The 26,667-nt window shown below is 49.7% G+C and overlaps 1 protein-coding gene across 1 annotated transcript in view; it reads right to left on the bottom strand.

The window, feature by feature from the left end:
* Window positions 1-10,099: 10,099 nt before the first annotated feature.
* Window positions 10,100-26,667, bottom strand: part of LOC129784525 (acrosin-like) — a 30,047-nt gene continuing 13,479 nt past the window's right edge. Inside the window, exons 4-6 of the mRNA XM_055805163.1 lie at window positions 11,725-11,791; window positions 11,094-11,246; window positions 10,100-10,627 (exon numbers count right to left, since the gene is read on the bottom strand). Of these exons, the coding sequence (XP_055661138.1) occupies window positions 10,286-10,627; window positions 11,094-11,246; window positions 11,725-11,791 (562 nt within the window). The 3' untranslated portion in view covers window positions 10,100-10,285. The remainder of the gene's footprint in view (window positions 10,628-11,093; window positions 11,247-11,724; window positions 11,792-26,667) is intronic.

Here is a 26,667-nt window from a genome sequence, read left to right as displayed (position 1 = left end):
GCCCTGCTTGCACGATCAGGGTGGGCAGGCCCCGTGGCAGGCAGCAGCGCCTGGCTCCCAGCTCTGCCTGCTAACAGCTCACAGGGCAACACCCAGCGTGGCCTCGCAGCCTCTTTGGGGAGTTCCCTGCCGCCCTGCTCTCTGCAGCCCTGTGCCACCGGCTCCTTCCCAATAAACAGACACACAACAAAGAACACAATGACTACAGCAGCATGCGCGTGCTTGGGTGTTGAAGAGCCAATGTGTTGATGGCCGTGGCAGCCAAGCAGTGCTCGGCAATCCAAATAAGCCAAGCACAGCCCAGCAACGTCAACCTTCCTGCACAAAGCACAGTGAAATGCAGGTGCAGCACACTCCTCACTGGCTATGTCAGACACAGCAACGCGCTCTGGCAGGTGTCATATCCTTGCTGTCTGTGGGTTGGATTGCTGTTCTGGGCACCCACTGACCATGGCACTTGTGGCAAGGGCAATCAACGTGAAGCTCTAGAGAGAGAAGGATGCTCCTGCTCGCAGCCCAACGTGCCATTGTTCGCAGCTTTGCAAGAGCTTGCATCAGTCTCACCTCGTCAGTCTGCCTTCTACGGCTGACTGGAGGAGCCTTGCTCACTCTCCTGCTGGAGTGCAGGAGAGAAGCAGGAGCCAGGCACATGCATTGCATTTGCACAGCAGGGCTAGGTCCCTGGAGGGTCGAGAGCCGTGGCTTGAAGGTTGGCAGCCTCCAAGCTTGTGAAAGGTGCGGCAGCTCCCTGCTGCCATCCTGGCTTCTGTGGCGAGGCATAAGGCGCACAGCGGAGGGAGCAATCGGGTCCCGAGGAGGAGGACCACGCAGGCTCTGTCTGAAAGTGGAAGAGCTCCTCTCAAGGCCCTTGAGGCGCAGCAGGGCTTCCTAGGCCCCAGAACTGGCCTCCAAGCAAGCGGGCTCAAGGCTGCTTTGTGTTTTGAAAAGGGACCGGCTGCCGGTTCCCATGTGTCTGCTGAGAGCAGGCAGAAGGCGGCCTTGGAGAAGACAACTTGTCTGCTGGGGAAACCCTGCTCTTTCAGCACCAGTTTTGGCAGGTGGCTAGCGGGGAATGCCGTCAGAGGTGGCTGCACTTCACAGACGCTTGAAGGAAGAGATTGGGGTCATTTGGCGGAGAGGACTCTGGCAGGGACAGCAGTTCCCAGGCAAGCTCGTCAGTAATGGCACACAAGTCCAAGGTGACCTAGCTAACAACACCCAAAGACCACGTGTGTTGACAGATGGGGCAAACCTTGGAGCAAAGGGGGGAAAAAATAACTGGGGTTGGCCCCGTCTCTGGGAGGAGAGCAGGGCTGAGAGAGGCAGGACTCAGGGAAGATGAGGGGCACGTATAAGCACGGCAAATGGAGAGAAGGGGGGATCAAGGAGCCGGTCACACAGAAGCAAAGTGCTGGCTGCCTTGCTTGCCTGAGCCCTGTGCCTAATCACCACAGTACCCACTGGCTTCTTTTGGAGAGCCACCCCAAAGCCCTTCCTGTGTGGTCCCATTCTGCACCTGCCACACGGTGGGTCCCCAGGCCTGGCTGCTAGCAAAGGCCGACGGCAAGACAGGCCACAGGCAGCCAGCACTTGGAAAGCCCCAGTGTCTCGGGCCAGCTGCTGCTGGGAGCCCTGTGCGCGTGCACAGCTCACTAGTGAACCTGAAGCTGGACGAGGTGACAAGCAAGAGGGGAGAGAGAGCCTCTCAGGCATGTGGATGGCCTGCGGTGTCAGCCGACGTGCCTGCTCAGCCCCAGCATCCCCACCTTGCAAGAGGACCAGGCCTGCCAACCACTGGCCACCTCTCCACCTCCCAGAGGCAGGAAGGACTTGGAGGTGCTTGAGCATGCATGCCCTCAGCTGCTGCCCACCTAGGCATGCCCCCCCTGCGGGAGCTGCAGAAGGGCCTGCCTCTGCAGCTGCCAGGACCGTCCTCCTCTTGCTCTGTGCTTGGGCCCCGGCAAGCCATGGTGCTGCAGCTCCCAGCTCTGTTCCTACCCAGGACTGCAGGGCATGCCTCCAGCTGAACTGGGATCTCTGGAAACATGGGCATGCCCTTTGCTTCCTCTTGATCATGCAGTGAAAGGAGTTCTTATGGCTCTGCGGATGATGCTGGAGCATGCTCCCTCCCCAAACAAGTCCGGCTTTCTGTCCAGAGGCCTCAGGTGTTCCTCGTAGCACAGAGCGCAACTCCCCTGCACTCCTAGCAGGCTTGGTGCGGCAAATGAAGAGACGGGATGCAGCTTGATGCAAGCAAGTTGTCCGTTTATTAGTGATTTTCTTACACATATACACGTTTCTACCTTCTACATATTACACACTGATTGGTTAAATCTTAAGCGTAAAAAACACTGATTGGTTGATATTTAAGGCACACCGTTAAAACAATAGGAACTTATTGGTTTACCTTGACATAGCAACAATTTCTATTCCAAAATTAGGGGGCTTCTTTCTACCCGGCTTTCTTGATTAACAAAGTTACTTATCGGCGCTATGCGTTCCCTTATCTGGCTACTTGTTTCTCTGTCCGTCTGGTTGCCTCCTCAACTGTAACGGCTCAGGGGTCTGCAGTTAGCTTGTTCCTTTGTTCCCAGGGCTAGTGCCCTACAAGTTCTAACAAGTCTCTATTCATCAGGCTATCAGTACTTGGACTCTTGTCCTTGAGGCCTTGTCCTACATCTCCCTTTTCCTGTTGCACAAAAAGAACCCCTGAAATCGGACGAGTTGTTAATTTTTGTAAGCATTGTAAAAGACAAGGTATAAGTAATAGAACAAACAAAAAAGCAACTAAAGCATATATAACCATCTATATATAACCATCTTCACTAAACTTCTTAAACATCCTGAAATGCCCCAACCACTAAACAGTTTAACCAATCCCAAGTATCACGTTGTTGAAGATGAGAAACTCCATCCTTTAATCTTTGGATGCTAGCATGAATTGATTCCGAATGATCTGAAAGGTTCATGCAACACATCCCTTCAAACTCTTCACAACCATGACCTTGTGCCAGAAGCAAAAAATCTATTGCAGCTCTATTCTGTAATGTCGCGTGGCAAACACTATCAACATCTAATAAAAGACCAGACAGGGCACTGCTTGTGGCATTGGTTTGTTTGGCAAGCCAACAGCCAAGCTTATCTAATGTTGCTAGAGCCTTTCCTGCAGCAGCTCCAGGCAACCGAAGAGATGCAATAAAGCGTTGGCCAAAGGACCAAAATTGCATGTTATCATCACAATTGGAGGCAAATGCATGAACGCCACGCTTTGTCCTTCGAGAGTAGCGATGTTGTAAAATCATAGATGTGTTAGGAGTCAGGACGGAAAGTCGCCCTAAGCTACACAGACCTCCTTTTATATGAGAAGGAATGACAGGCCATGCTCGATCACCACAAATAAAAAATACTCCAGCAGGTAGTGAAAGCGGAGTATTGCTAGATTTAGACAAGTTGTTAGCAGTGTAATTACACCAGGTACTTGCATTTCTAAAAACAGGATGAATAGGGGAAACGTCCCATGCCCTAGACTGATTCTTTCCCGTGTAGTTAAATTTTATGCAAAAATCCATTTGTACTGAACCAAGGAGTTCAGTTTCCTGCGGTTCCAGAGTAGCCAGTGGGAGATGGGGTATCCATACATCCCAATTGTCTGTCACATTTTTTGATACGTTTTTGGGTGGAAAAAGACTTTGAAGGTCCCTAGGTATAGGCCATTCATCTAATGGTAAGCCCACAAGACATGTGGAAAAAGGCTGATCCGGAGTGGCCATAGCAAGACACAGAGTATCCTGTCCAGTCAAGTTCGCCAACGTGACCCAAACATTTACCTTTGGTAGAAAAGGGGGAGAAGAGCTACCTTCAATAGGCCAAGGTCCAGGTATGAACATCATTATCCATATTACTGACAACGCTTGTTTCTCTTTTTCTTTTTCCATTGTCGTTTTACAACCAGCCATTCTTCTGGTCGTACTGTGCACGACCGAGGCACTGCAATTGATCGTCCACTCTCTAATCCTACAATAATGTTCTTGTTAATAATATAAATTCTGCTTGCTAATACAATATATTGAAACAACAACCGTGCAATAGCCCGTACTTCTAGGCTTTCAATCAATGATAAAAAATTTGCAAAAACTAAGTTTGGAAAAATCTCAGAACCCAACCCTATAACTCCCTCTAATTCCAAAAGAGGTTTTCCCATAAAACGTTCAGCCCACTGTATATGATTAAACCTTAATATCTGATTATTACACTCAGAGCACATCCAATGACCCCATCTGTCCCTTAGTCTTACAACTCGCCAGCGATCGTGATCACAGAGTTCACAATGAATCTTGATCCACGGTTGACAAGATGGTCCACGCTCATAGCAACATAACTGTAGAAATCGAGATGCTGTCCAATCTGGTTCATGACAGTGTCGTTGAAAGTCGATGTAATGGAAGATTATATCTGCTAGTGGTGCCGTCAGTGCGTTGGGGATCTGGTCTGGTCCAAACGTATTCCCTTTGTTAAGGGGTTTAATCCAGGGCGATATTGTCCGTTCCGAGCACTGTAAAAAGCGAAATCTAGATGCTAGATCCTGAATTTGGTTACCTGACATTAATGCAAAACAGAAATCATCACGCAGTTTTTATTTCATTCTGTAGGGTCGGTGTCGGTATCAGTTGTCTGCGGTAAAGGTTCAGGGAAAGGTCGTACATTCTTTGCTGGGATCCATCTGGGTCCTCTTTCTGTGGAGACACAAGCGTAACCTTTTCCCCGTGTAACAAGAGGATATGGTCCCATAATTTTACCTGTTTCTGGTTCTCGAACCAATACTGGGGCTTTAACCCGTGCCTCGAAGGAGGTATTTGCAGTAAAATGTCGAACTGTCGGTGGGTTGTTATCTATTAAAGAACAATTTAAAAAATTAAAAACATACAATGCTTTCTGTAACCGTTCCTCCGGAATAGCCATTCCCCTTTTTGTTGTTGTAATAGACGTTTTAGAGACTGATGAGACCGTTCAACGAAAGATTGACCGGTGGGGGAATGAGGAATGCCAGTAATATGAGTTATACCCCATAGGGCAAAAAAGGTTTTTATAGTTGTTGAAACATAAGCTGGACCATTATCTGTCTTTATCTTTGAGGGAATACCCAAAGTAGCAAAAGCACGCATTAAATGTCTGCGAACATCTCGGGCCTTTTCTCCTGTGTGACAAGAGGCAAACAAGGCACCTGAAAATGTATCAATGGAAGAGTGGATATATTTAAGGTTACCAAATTCAGAATAATGTGTGACATCTGTTTGCCATAATTGTAGGCTTTGTAATCCTCTAGGGTTAAGTCCTGCAGCAATTGATGGGAAAGAATGTTTTTGACAATCAGGACAGACAGCAATAATATTTGACGCTTGTTGAGAAGTAAGGTCAAACTGTCGCTTAAGAGCTCCAGCATTTTGATGGAAAAAAGAGCGACTCAGTTTAGCTTGTGCAATGCGGTCTGGCAATACTTGAACTGGTAACGTCAACAGATCAGCTCGTCGATTGCCTTCTGCCAGAAAACCAGGTAGTGAGGTATGAGACCTAATATGCATAACAAAATAAGGTGCAGATCGAGAGTCCAAAAGGAAAATAAGTTCCTGTAACAGGGTAAAAAGTTGTGAATGTGAAACATTCCGCAGCACAGAAGCTTTGGCTCGTGTAACAATACCTGCAACATAAGCTGAATCAGTAACAAGCTTGAGTGGTACGTTCCATTTTCGGAAAACGCAAACAACTGCATTCAGTTCTCCTATTTGAGGTGAACTGGAGACTGTCTCTATGTCCGAGTCCCATCGTCTCCGTTGATCATCCCACCATAGGAGAACAGATTTATGTGATTTGCCTGATCCATCTGTAAAGACAGTAAGTGCCTGTAAGGGTTGTTCGCTTCTTTTGGGTTTTAACATCAGACAAAAGTCAATGTTAAACAGTGTGTGTGAAGGTGGATGAGAACTTAGTTGACCTGTATAGTCAGCAAGTGCCATAACAAAGGTGTCTGATTGCTGATAAAGCCATTGTAAGTATACCGTTGTTATTGGTAGACAAATACAGACAAAATCCTTCCCTGATAAGGTTAACAGGCGTGATCTAGCTTTAACAATCAGAGAGGCAAACATTTCATGTTGTGCCAAAATAGTTTTTGTAGACTGGTTAGGTAAAAAGATCCATTCAATAATTAACAGGGGGTCTGAGTTCTGAAGGTCCCATTGCAATACCAGGGCATGAGGCTGTCGAGCAGGGTTTAAAATAATCAAGTTAAAAGGTAGTTCAGGGGCCCATCGGTGGGCCTGTCGAGAAGCAATAGCTGAGGCAACCTTTTGTAAAGATGCATCTGCTTCAGAGTTAAGATTACGTGGGGAACAAAGATTAGTGTCCCCTTTTAAGTAGGTCAAACAGAGGACCCAAGTCTGTATTAGAAATTCCCAATAGTGGTCGAACCCAATTTATTGTTCCCAGTAATTTTTGTGCATCGTGCAGGTTTTTTACATTGGTATTGATCTGCAATGGTTGAGGAACAATAGTTTGTGCTCTTATTCGCCAGCCCAGATATTTCCAAGGGGGAAACTTCTGGACTTTTTCTGGTGCTATAGAGAGACCTGCCGAATTCACGGCATCTGCGACAAGGGCTACAGCTTCCTCCATGACTTTGTGATGTTGTGCTGCCACTAAAAGTTCATCCATATAATGATACAATAACACAGTAGGCATAGCGTTTCGGACAGGACTGAGTATTTTCGCAACATACCATTGACACATTGTAGGGCTATTTTTCATACCTTGTGGCAGTACAACCCACTGATATCTGTGCAACGGAGCTTGCATGTTGATGCTTGGAATTGAAAAGGCAAATTTTGGGGCATCATCTGGATGCAACGGGATACTGAAAAAACAATCTTTAAGATCTATGACAGTTAGATGCCAATGTCGAGGGATCATAGTTGGGGACGGGAGCCCGGGTTGGAGGGCTCCCATATCTTCCATAGCATCATTAATTTTTCTGAGATCATGGAGCAAGCGCCACTTGCCAGTTTGTTTTTTAATAACAAAACCTGGTGAATTCCATGGGCTAGTAGAAGGTTCAATGTGTCCTTGGGACAGTTGTTCTGAGACTAAGTTTTGAAGTGCGCGAAGTTTTTCCAAAGGAAGGGGCCATTGATCCACCCAAATAGGAGCATCAGTTTTCCAGGTTATTTTTAGGGTGTCGCGCACTTCAATGGCCCCATCTAAAAATGTGTTTGGATAGACATCCCCCATTGTGACAATACGTCACGTCCCCACCAAACCATAGGGACTGGTAGCACAAAAGGTTTAACAGAAGCCACATGTCCCTCTGGTCCTTGAATTCGAATTAGTTCCGAACTCTGACGACTGTTACCGGTCCCCCCTATCCCAGCCAGTGTCTGAGAGACATTAGTCAGTGGCCATTGCGGAGGCCATTTGGCTTGAGAAATTACTGTGACATCAGCTCCAGTGTCAATGATTCCATTTAGTGCTATTTGTTGGTCATTGTAAATAAGGGTACACTGATACATAGGTCGCTGTGGAGAAATAGATTGTACCCACAAAATGTGAGGTAACCCTGTGGATCCAAAACCTGCTCTCCTCTGCGGAGGATGATCAGTGATAAGAGAGCTTACCCTTGCCGGAATCAGAATCAATTGCGCTATTCGACTACCCTGAGGTATCGTACAAGGTGGAAACGGAGTCCATGCCATGATTTTGATTTTGTCCACGCTGTCAGAGTCACTAACACCTGGTAAAACAAAGAGACCAGACGATGTTGTGGAAGATCTACCAATTAATAGAGCTTGTGTATCGGGGGGTAATGGTCCTTTGACATTTGTTGATAATAAATGAACCGAGGAATCGAGCAGTGTTACTGTGTGTGAGGTTGCCAGGTCCAATCCGGCGCTGCCTGAGGTTGCTGGACAGGGACTTGAGGTGTCGGTGCTTCTCTCCGAGGTTGTTGAAATGTCAGCTGTGGCACTTGTGTCTGCGCGCGTCGCTGCCCCGCGCTCCGCGGTCAGTTTCCCTGTATCGGTTGTCCCTGGAAGTCATACTTAGATCGACATTGATTAGCATAATGACGCCCTTTCCGACATGTCGGACAAACTCCAGGACCAGGAGGTTGTTGTCTATTCCCTGCAGCCCAAGCAAGACAATTTCTCTTTAGATGACCAGGCTTACCACAACCATAGCAATTCCCCACACCACGCATCGCTGCAAAAGCAGCAGCCATAGCTTCAAACTTGTGGTCAACCGTACCGATTCGGTTCCATGCTTTCACTATTTCCACCAAAGTGGGGTTCGGGTTGGGAAGAGACTTCAATAGCCTTTTACAATCAACATTAGCATTTTCAACAGCTAGTTTTGTTAACAATATATCCCGAGCTTCCGCATTATCTACTTGACGTTCCAAAGCCTGTTTTAGTCTATCAATAAACTGCATATAAGGTTCTCGAGACTCCTGAGTGATGTTAGTAAAAGCTTTTTGTGGCTTTTGTACGTCAGGAACCTGGAAAAAAGCCTTTTTGGCCTCTTCTCTAATTGCCTCGAGAGCCGCACGGGGGCAGTGTTGAGCCTGCGCTACAGGATCAGCGTGTGCACCGGTGCCCGTACGATGCTCTATTGTCAGTGCAGCTAATGCAGCATCATTATGATTGACATACGTGAGCAGGAGTGCTTGCAGTCCCCCTCTCCAATGCGACTCCCATAACGTGTACTGAGTTGGGGTTAGTAGCAATCGTGCTAAAGATTTCAAATCATGAGGAGTCATGACATAAGTATCAAACACAGAAGATAACAGACTTATAAACTAGGGAGAAGACATACCATGTTCCGTAACCGTGTGGTGCAGCTCTTTAACAACCGAAAAAGAAAGAGCCTCCCATCGTGCTCCCCCTGCCCGACCCTGAGAATACAAGACCGGAGCAACTATAGTTTTAGCCATTTCTAAATCCTCCTCCTTTAAGGCTTGTTTCTTTATTTTTGCCCACACATCACGCAGATCAGGAGGCTATAAATCAGGTTCTTGTTCAGGGTCTACTGGTCCCGGGTCAAAGGGATCTTCTTCTGGCGGATACTCCACTGCATTGACACCCAGGTTTCTAGAGCACTGTGACTTAGAGGCTGATAAGGAAAGAGCTATAGGAGCTTGCGATTCCTCCTGCTCTCCTTCCTCTGCCTTTTCTTCCTGTGCTTTCATAGTCTCAAAAATAACTCTCCATGAAGAGAGCAGACAGTGGGACTCAGTATTGCCTTTTGTCGCAGAATCCCACAATTTCACCCCTGTGTCGTCCCAACGTTCCAGCGTAAAAATTGTAGATGCAGTCACTGCGGGCATATTTACTTGCACCCACTTGAGCATTGCTTTAAGGTCTTGCCCAGAAATACTTTTCTTATGTTTGTTAAGGAGACCTTGCATAAGCTCATATACGTCTCTTTCTGAGGACGAAACCTGATTCCCCATTACGGATTTCCCACAGCTCACCTCTCAGCTCCGGAGGGATTTCTGGCCGGCCGGCTCCTGCTTCCTTTCAGCGGATCATTCAAAGTTCTGTGGGATTCGCTGCATGTCGCTCAGTTAGGCGATTCGAAAGCCCTTCACGTTAGATCCTTAAACGGATCACGTCGGGGTCACCAATTTGCGGCAAATGAAGAGACGGGACGCAGCTTGATGCAAGCAAATGTCCATTTATTGTACCAAAGCATGAGCTTATATACACTTTCAAAAGCTGCACGTTTAAAACTGGTTCTTGAAGCTAAGCCTTGCATACCAGGCAATCCCTGATTGGTGGTTAACTATCATCAATTAACAGCAAGGTGTTACCGCTCCTTGGCGCCATCCTTGGCGCCATCTGTCTCCCACTCCCCTGTGCTCTGTAAACATGTCTCATCATGTTAATTGCTGTCTAGAAAAGCTCGAGCACATTCCCCTCAGCTAACTGATTGCAACGCATGGTCCTAGTTTCCAGCCCGCTCCTGCAGTCTGCCTGCAGCCTGCTTCCTCCGGCAGGTGCCGGGCGTGGAAGTCCTGGCCTTGCACACGAGACTGAAGAGGACTGGCGCCTGGTTAGCCACAGAACTGAAACACTTTATTGCAGGGACTCAGCCAGCTGAGCTCTTCCGTTGAGAGGAGCGCGGGCAGGACAGAGCAGGCCTTTGACACTGAGGCTGCCTTTGCATCAGCAGGCATTGCCCCAGCGGGAAATGGTGGTGGTGCGCTGCAGCCAGCCCTGGATCCTCTCCGTCCCGGTGATCAAACTTTTTCTCCTATTAGGAACTGCACCAACTTCTGCAGCCAAGAAAGGAAATCCCACAGCTTCTGCACTGGAAGTGGGCAGGGTATAAACCTTCCTGCTTCTGTTGGTGTTGGCCTGTGAACGGGGGTGGAGGTGAAGGCTGGCTGCGGCCTTGCCGTAGTCGCTACTGCTGTGTGCAGGCCCATCTGTTCCAGGATCCAGTTGTAGAAGTGCTGGGTGGAGGTGTAGACTCCGGGCTTCTTTGCTCTCGCACAGCCCATCCCCCAGCTGGTCAGGCCAACAAGCCAGAAGTAGTCAGCGCTCTTGTCTTGGCACACAAGAGGCCCACCGCTGTCCCCCTGCAGCAGAGGAGAGAGGATGAAGGGGTTGTTGGGTGGCCACCGTCAGCCCAGTGGCTGGCTCCTTCCCTCTCATGGCACTTCCAGAGCTGTATTTAGTGGCCAGCCAAGCTCTGGAGAAGCTTTCCTGGGAGGGGGCGGTGGGCCTGTAAGGCAGGGCTCGCTCTTCCTGCGGCACGTTGGTGCTGCAGGTGTGTCAGGAGGCTGTGTCTGGCTTGGGATGGTGAAGCTCTGGGCTGCCAAGGGCACTGGGTGGGCATTGTGAACAAAGTGCCAGGCCTCTGGGACAAGGCAGGCAGGCCCTGGGCAAAGGCCCTACCCATGGGGAAATGGGTTTAGGCCCTCAGCAGTGGGGACACAGCAATGGGAGTGTGAGTGGCCAGGAAAAGCCCATGACGGTGCAGGTTTGGGCGGTTGTGGCGGGGCTGCCCGTGCTGCCGGGGCTTGGCTTGTAGCACGCTCCTACCTGGCAGGTGTCGATGCCACCCTGCGGATAGCCAGCACAGATGTTGTGGGTGTGGATGGCCCCTCTGTACCAGCCGCTGCTGTTACAGACCCCGGCATCAATGAGGTGCACCTGGGCCTCCTGCAGCACATACGCCGATCCTCCAGCTGTGAAGAGCACAGAAAGGAATGAACTCCCAGCAGCTCATTGCCAGTTCTCCTTCCCTGCGTGACTGAAGCCCTATCCCGGGGCTTGGCTTTGCATGTGGGGAGGCGCTGGACCGCTCCTTCCTTTCTGCCTTGCTCTGGGTCAGTGGCTCACGCCCCCCTCTCTAAGAGGCATACGTCCCCACAGCCTGATTCTGGCTTTCGCCTCTGCCGTCAGGAAGAGCAACCTGCCTCCCCAAGCTGGCCGAGCTTGCGCTCGCAACGTGACTACATTTTGGGAGCTCACCTCTTGCAGTCCTGGCACCCCAGCCACTGACGTAGCACTCTGTCAGCTCCGAGACTCTCAGCGAGGCATCGGGCACGCAGGCAAGCTGTACGTAGCTGTTGCACTGGACAGGCTGCTCCAGTTCCAGCAAGGCAATGTCGTTTCTCCACGTGATATTATTGAAGTGCTGGTGAACCAGCAGCTGCTTGATGTTGCGCACCTGGGCCTCAGGTCCCAGGTGGGTCAGCTGGGTGGCACCTACCACCACCTGCCACATGGTGATGTTCCTGGAAGGCAGATGGAGAGAGGGCTCAGAGTGAGCAGAGCCACATGCTGCAGCAGCACAGCAGTCGCCCTGCCTTCTGCTTGGCGAGGCAGAGAGGAAAGCAGTGCTTGGGAGGGTGCGACAGGGCACGTGCTCCTTGGGCTCAAGCAGTGTCGAGCTGGAGGCTGCTGGGAAGCAGTGGCATGAGCCCAGCCTTCTCCTGAGCAGCCTCTCAGGTGGCTGCGGAGTGCCCAGGCACTGGGCGTACTGCAGGGCAACGGGACGGGAGCAGCACGTGCTTTTGCACTCAGGGCACCTGCTAGAGTGTGGGGCTAACCCTGAACCCTGGTCCTCCTTACCTGGCCTCGAAGAAGCAGTGGGCTGCTGTGAGGACCCACTGTGGGCTGATGAGGGAGCCCCCGCAGATGTGCGCCGTGCCTCCTTCCAAGAGAGCCTCAATGCTGACGATCCAGGGCCAGGCCCCTGGCTGGGCATTTCTGACACCCACGACGTATAACATACTGTAGTTCAAAGCCGCAGGCCGAAGGCCGCAGGTGCCTCTGTAACCAGAAACTCCATTCTGGTTAGCTCCATGGAAGCTTGTGCCATTCCGGCTAAAGGCCAGCTGTCTTCCCTCCCCTCAAGTCATGGCCAGAAGGGCCGAGGAAACCCGTGGGGCATGCGCCCGCTCCCCTTTCCCTGCTTTCTGCTTCAGCCCGTAGACGAGTTGTACCGGCAGCCTGGGTGATGGCAAGGAGCTGAGCCTCCCAGATGGCCTTCAAGAGCCACTGGGGTGGCCATGGGGGACAAGCAGGACCCCTCCAGAGAAGCTCACAAGGGTTGCCCAATGTCCCTCCCAGAGCCTCGGGCCACTTACCCACAGCTATCCCATGTGCCGTGCACAGGACAGCACATGGCCAGCAGGACAACGAGGAGGAGGAGAACATCCATCACTACCAGCAACATGTGGCAGCTGCAAGAACGAAGGCTTGTCGCCACCACTACGGCCACCGACAGAGTGCCCGCAGGATTCCTGTTGCCTGGGGTTCTCTTGGACACGGGGCTGATGTCACAGAGCGCCTGGTTCCAGGTGCTGGGCGTGGTGGCGGTGGGGGAGGGATGGGTGGCAACAGGAGGGGTTCCAAGCAGGACTGGAGGCGGAAGCTGGGATCGCACACCCCTGACAGAGCCCCACGCAATGCCCTGCTTGCACGATCAGGGTGGGCAGGCCCCGTGGCAGGCAGCAGCGCCTGGCTCCCAGCTCTGCCTGCTAACAGCTCACAGGGCAACACCCAGCGTGGCCTCGCAGCCTCTTTGGGGAGTTCCCTGCCGCCCTGCTCTCTGCAGCCCTGTGCCACCGGCTCCTTCCCAATAAACAGACACACAACAAAGAACACAATGACTACAGCAGCATGCGCGTGCTTGGGTGTTGAAGAGCCAATGTGTTGATGGCCGTGGCAGCCAAGCAGTGCTGGGCAAGCCAAATAAGCCAAGCACAGCCCAGCAACGTCAACCTTCCTGCACAAAGCACAGTGAAATGCAGGTGCAGCACACTCCTCACTGGCCATGTCAGCCACAGCAACGCGCTCTGGCAGGTGTCGTGTCCTTGCTGTCTGTGAGTTGGATTGCTGTTCTGGGCACACACTGACCATGGCACTTGTGGGAAGGACAAGCAATGTGAAGCTCTAGAGAGAGAAGGATGCTCCTGCTCGCAGCCCAACGTGCCATCACTGTCCATGGCTTTGGTGAATCCTGCATCAGTCTTGTCTCATGAGTCTGCATTCTCCCGCTGACTGGAGGAGCCTTGCTCACTCTCCTGCTGGAGTGCAGGAGAGAAGCAGGAGCCAGGCACGTGCATTGCATTTGCACAGCAGGGCTAGGTCCCTGGAGGGTCAAGGGCAATGGCTTGAAGGTTGGCAGCCTCCAAGCTTGTGAAAGGTGCGGCAGCTCCCTGCTGCCATCCTGGCTTCTGTGGCGAGGCATAAGGCGCACAGCGGAGGGAGCAATCGGGTCCCGAGGAGGAGGACCACGCAGGCTCTGTCTGAAAGTGGAAGAGCTGCTCTCAAGGCCCTTGAGGTGCAGCAGGGCTTCCTAGGCCCCAGAACTGGCCTCCAAGCAAGCGGGCTCAAGGCTGCTTTGTGTTTTGAAAAGGGACCGGCTGCCGGTTCCCATGTGTCTGCTGAGAGCAGGCAGAAGGCAGCCTTGGAGAAGACAACTTGTCTGCTGGGGAAACCCTGCTCTTTCAGCACCGGTTTTGGCAGGTGGCTAGCGGGGAATGCCGTCAGAGGTGGCCACACTTCACAGACGCTTGAAGGAAGAGACTGGGGTCATTTGGCGGAGAGGACTCTGGCAGGGACAGCAGTTCCCAGGCAATCTCGTCAGTAATGGCACACAAGTCCAAGGTGACCTAGCTAACAACACCCAAAGACCACGTGTGTTGACAGATGGGGCAAACCTGGGAGCAAAGGGGGGAAAAAATAACTGGGGTTGGCCCCGTGTCTGGGAGGAGAGCAGGGCTGAGAGAGGCAGGACTCAGGGAAGATGAGGGGCACGTATAAGCACGGCAAATGGAGAGAAGGGGGGATCAAGGAGCCGGTCACACAGAAGCAAAGTGCTGGCTGCCTTGCTTGCCTGAGCCCTGTGCCTAATCACCACAGTACCCACTGGCTTCTTTTGGAGAGCCACCCCAAAGCCCTTCCTGTGTGGTCCCATTCTGCACCTGCCACACGGTGGGTCCCCAGGCCTGGCTGCTAGCAAAGGCCGACGGCAAGACAGGCCACAGGCAGCCAGCACTTGGAAAGCCCCAGTGTCTCGGGCCAGCTGCTGCTGGGAGCCCTGTGCGCGTGCACAGCTCACTAGTGAACCTGAAGCTGGACGAGGTGACAAGCAAGAGGGGAGAGAGAGCCTCTCAGGCATGTGGATGGCCTGCGGTGTCAGCCGACGTGCCTGCTCAGCCCCAGCGTCCCCACCTTGCAAGAGGACCAGGCCTGCCAACCACTGGCCACCTCTCCACCTCCCAGAGGCAGGAAGGACTTGGAGGTGCTTGAGCATGCATGCCCTCAGCTGCTGCCCACCTAGGCATGCCCCCCCTGCGGGAGCTGCAGAAGGGCCTGCCTCTGAAGCTGCCAGGACCGTCCTCCTCTTGCTCTGTGCTTGGGCCCCGGCAAGCCATGGTGCTGCAGCTCCCAGCTCTGTTCCTACCCAGGACTGCAGGGCATGCCTCCAGCTGAACTGGGATCTCTGGAAACATGGGCATGCCCTTTGCTTCCTCTTGATCATGCAGTGAAAGGAGTTCTTATGGCTCTGCAGATGATGCTGGAGCATGCTCCCTCCCCAAACAAGTCCGGCTTTCTGTCAAGAGGCCTCAGGTGTTCCTCGTAGCACAGAGCGCAAAGTCCACTCCCCTGCACTCCTAGCAGGCTTGGTAATGTCCCCAACGCACAGTTTGCTATCCCAGCACTCCGATAGTCAGAGGTGTCACCGAGCCGAAGCCACTGCGGAGCCCTCTAGTGTGAGCGTGGTCAGTTGTGGGCGGAAGGGGGTCTGCTGGCTCTGCGACAGGGATCCCATGTGGAGCAACCTGCGGTGACGCAGTTGGAGGCAGACTGAAAAAACACTATGTCTTCATGGCTGGGTTTGGACAAAATGGCCTTTCTTGTTTATACAAATTTTTTATATATCTTAGATTGTACATATGTCAGTCCCTGATAGGTTTTTGTGTTCTTCTTCTTGCTTGCTATTTGCTGTTGCTGTAGGTGCCCGTAGGCTGTGGTTTTAAATTCCAGTTCTTCACATGCTGTTGACATACCTGACAATTTGTGGCTGTCTTAAGGGTACAAGACTGTATCTTTGAAGTCAACTAACTTGTCTGCAGGTCCTCTGCATTCCCCAACATTCCCCCCTTTTGTTTCTGAACAGCTAGTACCATTTTTGCCGTGTGCTGCAGGGCCCTTGCAAAGACGACGGCAACCAAGGCATTATCAAACAAAGAATACTGCCAATTGAGTGAATTGATGCCCCAAAGGATGACATTTTCTCAGATTTTGATAACGTGTTGCTGCAATGGGGTGCCTAAAATCCATGCAGCTCATACCATCACAATCCTCTCAGCCGTGTCCTTGAGCCAACATCAAAAGGGCAATAGTTGCTCTGCTTTGTATGTCATAGTGGCAAATTTGACTCACGTTCTTAACTGTAGAGGGATGTTTAAAGGACCGAGGACATATGTTACCATTGTCTGGGTTGGAGAACCCAGGCCTGTTAGTTGAAGCTGCAGAGCAGCTTTAACTTGTCCTGGGAACAAGCAGTGGGAGAAGGAAAACAAGCTATGCACAAACAAGAAGCCAGGTGCAGAGCAAGTCCTGGGAACCACGAAATTACCACACTCTCAGCGGCACACTAAGATCAGGTGCCTGCAGCATGCTCACCAATCAGCGACACGGACCCCTACATGGCCCAGAGACTTTTATCCAATCAGCTGTGTGTAAAGTCGATTGAGCAGTCGGTTTAAGTAATAAAAATGACCTGTTTGTTTATTAAAGGGACTACAGCATGTAGCCATATTGGTGTGATTGTCATGACTTGGCCGACTCCACGAGGGACCCTCTTTGCCTAACAAACAAGGTGATTTAACTCTTGAATGCTTTCCCTGCTGTTGCTCCGGATAAGAGAAGAACCACTGCAATACGTTCCCATCAGTTCCATAAATCAACTACATCATTACATGCTTCATCCAAAGTTATATTGCGTTTGAGCACATTATGCTTATCAACATGTTGACGTGTTGATTTGTGCGGGTGTCATGGTCCCATCATGGCCTCCTACTACTACAGCATCTACATAAAAACAACTATCAACATTCAAAGTGCAAACAATATCAACCTCTTTTGGATTAACATTATACAGAGGTAATCATCCCAAATAACAAGGCTTTCAGTAACATTCTCCGTTCCCCACATTCTTTGTCAAAATCTTACATTCACTTTTTTGCAACAATGTCTGCAAGTCAGTTTTGAGGAAGGGCACACCAAACAAGGACTGGTTCAGTAAGGAGGCCACACATTAGTGTTTGCGTTGACTGGCAGCAGCAGTGCTCCCATGGTCTGGCACGCTAAGCCTAGGCCACACACAGCGAGCAGGTATCCATCGCAGACCTTCAGCTGTAGAAACACAAGCATAACTCTCCCCCAAGTTAACAATTCACACAGTCCCAACCAATGCCTAGTACAAGGGTCTTTCATGCGTACTAAGGCGCCTTTGTGCTTTTGCGGCTTGTCACCAATTGACACCATGTGCTGCACAATGGGAGGCACCGCATGGTCAGCAGAGATTTTCAGAAAGTGTAAAACATAACATGCTTTCTCTAATCGTGCCCCTGGGGTCATTCCCTTCATTCCCCCTTTGCGTTTTCCAAGGTGGCATTTAAGAGTACCATTCATGCGTTCAGCGATGACTTGGCCCCTAGGGGAATAGGGAATACCAAATTTGTGGGAGATCCCCCATTGGGAAAGGAACTGACTGACGGGCCTGGAATTATAGGCAGGTCCACGGTCCGTTTTGATTTCAAGAGGGACACCGAGCACAGAAAAAGCACGTTGCCAGTGCCGAATGACGTCACGACTGGTCTCACCTGTGTGGGCAGTAGCAATCATTGCACTAGAATATGTATCTCTTTTTACCATGGACATATTTTTGTCTGCCAAACTCACTGTAATCAGTTACATCTGTTTGCCAGAGCTGTAAAGCTTGAAGGCCTCTAGGATTAACTCCCTAATTTGGCACAGAAGTAACATTTTGACAGTCTGGGCAGGCTGCAACAATGCTGCGTGCAGCTGCCTGAGAGAGACCCTATTGGCCAAATTGATGATACAAGGATCGCCAATTCAGATGATAGAATTGGTGGGCTAACATGGCTTGCTGATGGACGTCAGGAACAGGCGCCGACAGAGCTGTAGGACAAGGCATCAAGGACAAAATAGAGCTCTGCAATAGATTTTTTGCTTCTGGCACAAGGTCATGGTTGTGAAGAGTTTGAAGGGATGTGTTGCATGAACCTTTCAGATCATTTGGAATCAATTCATGCTAGCATCCAAAGATTAAAGGATGGAGTTTCTCATCTTCAACAATGTGATGCTTGGGATTGGTTAGATAAACTGTTTAGTGGTTGGGGCATTTCAGGATGGTTAAGCAGTTTAGTTAAGATGATTATATATGCTTTAGTTGCTTTTTTGTTTGTTTTATTACTTATAGCTTGTATTTTACAATGCTTACAAAAATTAATAACTCGTTCGATTTCAGGGGTTCTTTTTGTGCAACAGGAAAAGGGAGATGTAGGACAAGGCCTCAAGGACAAGAGTCCAAGTACTGATAGCCTGATGAATAGAGACTTGTAAGAACTTGTAGGGCACAAGCCCTGGGAACAAAGGAACAAGCTAACTGCAGACCCCTGCGCCGTTACAGTTGAGGAGGCAACCAGGCGGACAGAGAAACAAGTAGCCAGGTAAGGGAACGCATAGCGCCGATAAGTAACTTTGCTAATCAAGAAAGCCGCGTAGAAAGAAACTCCCTAACTTTGGAATTGAATCTGTTGCTATGTCAAGGTAAACCAATAAGTTCCTATTGTTTTAACGGTGTGCCTTAAATATCAACCAATCAGTGTTTTTTACGCTTAAGATTTAACCAATCAGAGTGTAATATGTAGAAGGTAGAAACGTATATATGTGTAAGAAAATCACTAATAAATGGACAACTTGCTTGCATCAAGCTGCATCCCATCTCTTCATTCGCCGCACAGAGCCACAGAAACTAGAGCATCAACTCTAGCATTGCCTTCAATTACAAAACCAGGTAGGGAAGTATGGCTATTAACATGCATAACATAATACGGAGAATGGTGTTTCTGAATCTCTTCCCAAACTAAAATCAAAATTGCAACAAGCTTGGGATTGTTGACATGGCCAAGGACAGCCCTGTCTAACTTGGGAAGGAGGGCTGCCACATATGCCGAATCAGTAACAAGATTAAGAGAGCCTGGAAAATACTGAAATGCCAAAGCCGCAGCCTGTAACTCTATGACTTGCGGGGATCCTTCCTGATATACAATTTGGGAATGCCATTGCCCATGTTTTTTCCAAGCGACTGCATCTTTTCCCGTTTTTCCAGACCTGCCTGTGAACACTGACCTTTGACCGGTCAGTCTCTGCATCACCTTTGCATCATGATATACAATTTGGGAATGCCATTGCCCATGTTTTTTCCAAGCGACTGCGTCTTTTCCCGTTTTTCCAGACCCGCCTGTGAACACTGACCTTTGACCGGTCAGTCTCTGCATCACCTTTGGATGATGCAGATCACCTTTGACCGGTCGTCTCTGACTCCGTTGCCGTGGCTGCAAAGTTAGATTTACAGTCATTTTCAAAAGTGGATGAGGTGGAAATGTGGTACTGAACTTGCCCTGGAAAACTGGCTAAAGCCATTTGAAGGGCAGTAGAGTTTAATAGCGCCCATTCAACATAGAATTGTTGTACAGGGATAATTACAGTTGGTGGATTAAGTCCAGTCAACTCTAAACATCTTTTTCGGATTTTTATGATCAAATCGGCAACAAGTTTGTACAATTCAACAGCACTTTTCTTAGGCTGCAAAGGCAGAAACAACCACTCAGGTACATGCAGTGGATCTTGCCAAGCCTGGTTCCGCTGCGCCAACATAGCATAAGGGGAAGATTGGTCCATTAAAATAAAACCACTTAAAGGAAGCGTGATATCTACACGCCACACATGTCGTGAAGAGATCAACTGTTGACTTCTTTCACAAGTGCCAAGGCTGCAGGCATTAAATACCTTGGGGCTAAAAGATCTGTGTCTCCTTTTAAAAGCTGCAAAAGAGGATGCATTTGTTCATTAGTAAGGCCTAAATAAGGCCGTAGCCAGTTTAGCATTCCTGCAGGTCTTTGGACATCATTCAAAGTCTTTACATCCAGATTCAATTTGATAGGTTGTGGAGACACAGTTCCCTTCAGCACATTCATGCCCAGATATTTCCAGGGCTCTTGCCTCTGAACTTCTTCAGGAGCTACATTCAATCCAAATTCTGCTAAACTATGTCTGGCACCCTTCTCAGCTGTCTCCAGCAGCTCTTTGGACGGTGCTGCTAGCAAAATGTCATCCGTGTCATGATTAACAGTAAACATTTTGGTATTTGTCTCTCACTGAGCTCAGGGCTTGGGCTATAAACCATTGACAAATGGTTGGCGAGTTTCTCATGCCCTGAGGCAGCACGGTCCAGTGGTACCTTGTTGTGGGCTCAGAGTAGTTCCAGTTGGTACTGTAAAAGAAAACTTTGCTTTCTCTTTTGGATCTAAAGGAATGGTAAATAAACCAGTCTTTCAGATCAATAACTAAAATATCCCATTCCGTTGGTATGGTGGTGGCAGATGGCAACCCTGGCTGCAAGGACCCCATAGGGGCCATCACTGCATTGACTTTACGCAGGTCATGCAACAATCGCCATTTACCAGACTTCTTTTTTATCACAACTACAGGGGTGTTCTACGGGCTATGTGATTCTTCAGTGTGGCCCGTGTCTAACTGTTCCTTAACCAATTCATGCAGGGCACACAGCTTTTCCTGGGGCAGGGGCCACTGCTCTCCCCATACTGGTTTGTTGACGCAGATGGCTCTTGGACACAATTTATACGACCAATGTGATCAAGTTAGTGCTGATTTATTAAAAGGCTTACAGCAATTTATACTCTTAACAAAAGACACACACGCCACGCATGCGTTGCTATTCAGAGGTGATGGGCTAAAATTACTTGTCCACGCGTACTCTAGTCATCTATGATTGGTCCTGGCATGGTGTCCACACGCTGCTCTCTTGTCACGTAGACATCCTGTTTCACATCTTAGCTCATCATTTTTCAGTCCAACTTCCTTATCTTCTTGCCACATACACTGTTTCACAATCTCCTTGTCCTTGTACACAGTTTCTTTGTCTCTCTTAGCCTTGCACGTGTCCTTCACAACAGCTGCAACTTGCTACAACTTCCGCCTGCTGTTACAATAAAGTTACTCGGTCTGGATTGCTCATAATGTGCCCATTGTCTTCTAGCCGCTCCACAAATCCCCATTTTTGTTTTTTGAGCAATGCAGAATCCTTTTATCATTTGGTTCATAATTCTCATAAAGCAATTCCACACAGAGCTGTATATCATTAAAAAGATTACAATGGCAATTAATACCTTTATCTCGTGCAGAAACAAATATTTTATCCATCCAGTAATTCCTAGGTCAGGTTGGGTCCTTGTGGAGATAGTTCTTGTGTGCAAGGCACTTGAGGTATTCCTGTGGAGCCCAGTCCTTCCTCACCCTGCCGCCTGGGCTCTGCTCGGGGAGCACAACTCACAAAAGGCACAAGCTGAGCAAGGCGTGGATTTTTTGGAATTGTAACAGGAGGCACAGGTGTAGAAAATAAGACACATATTTGAACTGTAAAGTTAAGGGCTTTTAGGGGGTTTAGGGTTATGTGGTTTTGGACTTTAGCATTTTTAGGGTTTAGGGGCTTTAGGTTTTTTAGGGTTAAAGGGGATTTTGGTTTGCAGGGTTAAGTGCTTTGGGGGTTACGGATTTTTACTGTTAATGGGCTGTAGGGTTAAGGGTATTTAGTCTTTTTAGGGTTTTTCATGTTTAGTGTTTTTGGAGTTAAGCATTTTCAGGGATAAGTGTTTTTAGGCTTTAGGGTTTTGACAATTTTTATGTTTAAAGAGGTTTTTGGGTTTTAGGATTAAGTGAATTTAGTTTTTTTAGTGTTATGGGTGTTAACGGGTTTTTAGCGTTAAGAAGTGTTAGGGATTTTAGTGTTAAGGGGTTTTAGGGTTAATGGTTTTTATGGGTTTTAGGGTTAATGGTTTTAATGATGAAGGGTATTAGGGCTTAAGCATTATTAAGGTTTTTAAGATTAAGGGGTTTAATGGTTAAGGGTTTTTAGGGTTTTAAGTGTCAAGTGTTGTTAGGGTTTTTAGGGTTTACATGTTATTGGGTTTTAGGGGTTTTAAGATTTTGAGCTTTAAGGGGTTTTAGGGTTAAGGGTTTTTAAGGTTTTTAAGGTTAAGCTTTCCTGGGGTTAATGCTTTTTGCCTCTGAAGTTGTTTTAAAGTTAAAGGGCTTTTGCCTTTTTAGGGGTTTTGGGGTTAAGATTTTTTTTAGGGTTAAGGGTTCATAGTGTTGTTAGCATTAAAGGGGTTTTAGGTTTAAGAATTTGTAGGGTTTTTAAGAGGTTTTAGGGTTATAGGTTATATAGGGTTAAGTGTTTTAAAAATTTTAGGGTTAAGAGTTTTTACTGTTTTTAAGGTCAAGATGTTTAGGGGGTTTTGGTTTAATGGGTTTTAGGCGTTTTACGTTAATGGTTTTTAGGATTTTCAATATTTTTAATGTGAAGTGGTTTTAGAGTTAGGGGATTTTGGGAGTTTTAAGCTTAAGAGTTATTGGGTTTAAAGGTTTTTACTGTTAAGGGGGTTTAGGCTTAAGGGTTTTAAGGATTTTTAGGTTTAAGGGTTTCTGTGGTTAAGGTTTTTTAGGCTTAAGGGGTTTTAGTATTTAATGTAGTATTTAGTAGCATTTAATGGAGTTCTTAGTGTTAAAGAAGTGTTAGCTTTTTTAGGGTTAAGGGTTTTTAGGGTTTGGTATTTTAGTGTTAAGTCGTTTAAGTGTTTTTAGCATTTGTAAGGTTATTAAAGTTTAGGGTTTTAAGGGTTAAGTGTTTTTGGCGTACTTATGGTTAAGGTTTTTTAAGGGGTGGGAGCCAGCAACGGGCAGCTCTGACAGCCTAGGACGGGGCAGTCAGCAGGGGCAGGGGCACCTGCCCAGCTAGAGGCACCCCTTTAATCTTTATGCCCCTCCACTTAGGTCATCCATCAGCTTTGCTCTCCTCTTCCCTCACCGTTCTACTCTTCCATCTGCTCCACTCTCAACCTATGTCCTTTCCAACCTCCTCTTCCGTCCTCTTCTCTGCTCTCCTCATCCATCTTCTCTGATCTCTTCCATCTACTCATATCTCCTCGTCCATCTTCTATGCTTTCCTCATCCATCATCTACGCTCTCCTCATCCATCTTCTATGCTCTCCTCTTACCTCCTCTCCTGTCTCCTCTTCAATCTGCTCTCCACTTCACTATTCTCCATTACCTCTTCCATCTGCTCTCCTCTTCACTAATCTCCGCTCTTATCTTCCCTCCACTCTGCTCTCCTCTTCCTTCAGCTTGCTCTCATATTTACTCCACATGGCTCTCCTTTTCCTATTTCTCTTCTTTTCCTTTTCCTCCTCTTCCATTTTCTCTGCTCTTCTCTCCCATCTTCACCGTTCTTCTTTTATATACTGCGCTCTCCTCCCCATTCATCTCCACTTTCCTCTTCCCTCCTCTCCACTCTCCTCTACACTTCTCTCTCCTCTTTACTCCTCTACACTTTCTGCATCAGCTTTGCTCTCCGCTTCCCTCCTCACCGCTCTCTTCTTCCGTCCTCTCCACTCTCCACCTATGTCTTCTCCACCCTCTTCTTCCGTCCTCTTCTCTACTCTCGTCATCTATCTCCTCTTATCTCCTCTTCCATCTTCTCACATCTCCTCACGCATTTTATGCTCTCCTCATCCATCCTCTGCGTACTCCTCTTACCTCTTTACCGCACTCCTCTTACCTCTTCTACGGTCTCCTCTTCACTCTGCTCTCCTCTTCACTCCTCTACACTTACCTCTTCCATCAGCTTTGCTTTCCTCTTCCCTCCTCTCCACACTCCTCTTCTCTTATCTTTGCATACCTGTTCCCTCCTCTCCGCACCCATCTTGCCTCCTCATCCATCTTCTCTGATCTCCTCTTCCATCTTCTCCACTCTCTACTTACTTTTATCTCCTCTCTCCTCTTCCCTCCGCTCAACTCTCCTCTTCCCTCCTCTCTGCTCTCCTTTGCACTCGACTCTCCTCTCTGCTCCGATCTCCTCTTCATTCTGTAGAACTCTGCCCACCTCTACGCTCTCCTGTCTTTTCCACTTTTTCCATTCTCCTCTTCCCTGTTACCCATCTCCGCTGTCTGCTCTCCTCTTCCATCCTCTTTGCTTTCGTCTTCCCTCTTCGCTCCTCTCTGCTCTCCTCATGCCTCCTTTCCACTCTACTCTTCCCTTTTCTCCGCACTCTTCTTCCCTCCTGTCCACACTTCTCCTCCCTCCTGTCTGCACTCCTCTTCCGTTCTCTCTGCTCTCCTACATCCTGTTTCCACAGGATGGCAAACCCCCACTTCTCTGACCCTAGGGAGGCTCAGAGACCAAGCCCTCAGTCTGAAGCAGGACATGCTCCTCAGCTGAAGGGCTGCAAACTTTTCAGGTGAGGAGTACTTGCTCATTTCCCTGGGGACTTTTTTTTCCTGCTTGTACTCATTTTTAGTAACTCCTGATGTGTTTCCCTCAAACAAACAAGCTAAACCTCAAGAGCCTGAGAACAACAGTGCTCCCTCAGAGACGTGGTCCATCTGGCCCAACACTCCGTCTCCAAAGCAGCCAGGCAGCACTGCCTAAAAGAGAGCCTAGGGCAGTGCAGGTCTACGGGTGCCAGGGTCCTGGGGGTGCTCATAGGCCTCAGTGGCTGGGACCAGCCTCCCCTGGGACCCCCAGCGCCCTCATCTCCTGCCAAGGGTGCAGGGGACGTGTCTCAGCTCAGCCGGGGCCCTTCAGTCCCTGCCTGAGCCGTGTTGTAGCTGTGCCTGTGCCTGCCCCTGCCTCCTGGCTGGGCCGGGGCCCTGCCCTGCAGAGAGCTGCTCTCCTGGAGGGACCCCTCCAACCCCGCTCACAGCTTCTCACGCAGAACTCCAGGCACCGCACAGCATGACACTTCTGTTCCCTTCTGTTCCTGGCGTTCACTGTAGGTTGAATATCAATGAGACTTTTGCACAGCTCACTCCTGCTAAAGCTCGCGATGGGCAAGAGAGCCAGAGCGCCAGGGCATGATGGTGCCTCAGAGGTGCGAGAGCAGAGGGCGAGAACCTGGCTCAAAGGGCCCCGAGGAGCCCTGCCCAGGGGCTGTGCTCAGTGCTACAGAGGCAAAGCAGCAACCCATGGGGGCTACACTGGCAGCCCCACCGGGAGCCTCGAAAGGTTCCTCCCCCCAGATGCGGGACATGAGGGCCACCTTCCTGGAGCATGAGCAGCAGGCACCCTGCCAGCATGGCCCAAAGCAGCCCTGGCCACAGGCCCTACTCAGTGCTGCAGAGAAAGGCAAAGGAACCCTGGGGAGGGACACTTGCTAGCCCACCGCGGGGGAAAAAAAGCCTTCCTCCCTCCAGCTGCAGGGCACGAGAGGCCATCTTTGTGGGGCATGAGCAGCAGGTGGTGACCTGGCCCAAGGGACCCGTGGAGCCCTGACAAGCGGTTGTGCTCAGTGCTGCAGGGGGAAAGCAAATAACCCCCAGGGGCCAGTGCCCATGTGCCCCAGGGAAAATTCCCTCCTGACCCCAGCCCTGGTGATGGGCTGTTCCCCGAGCATGTGAGCGAGACCTGCCTCCTCGTCCCACGGGCTGGTCGTGCCTCCTGGGAGATGCCAAGCCTCTCCCTCTGACCTAGAGCCATCTCAGGGGCTTCTGAGAGTGGCCAAATATCCCTGGTCCCATCGACTTCAGGGGCCAGAATCCTTCCTGCACCTGGGAGGGCACCAGTGGGTGCTCCAAAGCTCTAGGATCCCGCCAGCATCTGTGCATCCCATAACTTATGGCTGCTGCCCCTGGCTTCACAGGGGATGAGGACAGTGTACTCTGCCGTGCTCCTCAAGAAGACATTCCCTTGGTCTTGCCATGGTTGTCCAGCTGAGAAGGATTTCCAGACCTCAGCTGAGCTTTGGATGTGGCCCCACCAGCAGCCTCATCCAGGTTCCAGTCTCCCTCCCTCACCCCACCCAGGGAATCCCACCGGCCCGTCAAGGACTACCTCTCAGGTGTCTTCAGCCTGGTGCCAGGCCAGCACTGGCCGGGGGACACAGATGATGCCCCTTTTATACTCCCCCGGGGCACTGTGACTGCTGTGTTGCTGAATGATGGCACTGTGACATGGGGTGACACGCACAGCCCTGCCCCTGCCCAGCACCCTTGAGAGGAAGGGCGTTGGGGTGCCGGCCCCGAGGCAGCCCCTGTGCCCAGGAGGCCCGGGGGGCTGTCCCTGCCCTTGGTGGCCATGCACGGGGCACAGCTGCTGGGCGTCCCTGGCACCTCCTCTCCCACTCGGCTCTCAGGGACAAACCTCGTGCTGTTTCTCCTCTCTCAGGCCGTGGCATGTGATTTAAAGTATCAATCACCAATATTCGAGTGAGCAGAGGTTATCTTTTTTCAGCAGTGCTGGGTGCATGGGGGATCACTCCACCAAAGTCACGCACACCGAGGGGACTTTTCAGTCCCCCCCTTTATACAAGCTACTCATACCTATTCATTAGTTTTCCAAGTAGTCGTTTACATATTCATTATTATTCAGAGAATTCATTTACATATCTCGTGCCTACGCAATGTCCTTGAGGAGTTGTCTCTGCGCAGACTCTATTCCTTAGTGGCCATGTTTAAATCTTCATCTTCGCCACGTTGCATGTACAACAGGAATCTAAGCCAAAATGTCCCTTCTAAAGAAAACTAACCCAAGGACTTAACAGTCTGTGCATTGTCATGTGGCAATAAGGGTCCTTGGACATTTCCCAACTATAAATAAACATAGGTGCGTCGTCCTTTAGATAAGTGGTACAGCATTCACTATTCACATGGACCATCCCTTGTGCCCAGTGCCCACACTGTGAGCCGCCCCCTCTCTACCACAGGTAACGTCCATGATGTTGACATGTGGAATCGTACCCTACAACTCGAGGAGAGTTATAAAGCAGGATGC

The sequence above is a fragment of the Falco peregrinus genome, chromosome 5 (genome assembly GCF_023634155.1).
Source record: "Falco peregrinus isolate bFalPer1 chromosome 5, bFalPer1.pri, whole genome shotgun sequence".
Classification (NCBI taxonomy): Eukaryota; Metazoa; Chordata; class Aves; order Falconiformes; family Falconidae; genus Falco; species Falco peregrinus.
Note: the sequence above shows the minus strand (reverse complement) of the source record. Positions and strands in the feature narration are given on the sequence as shown.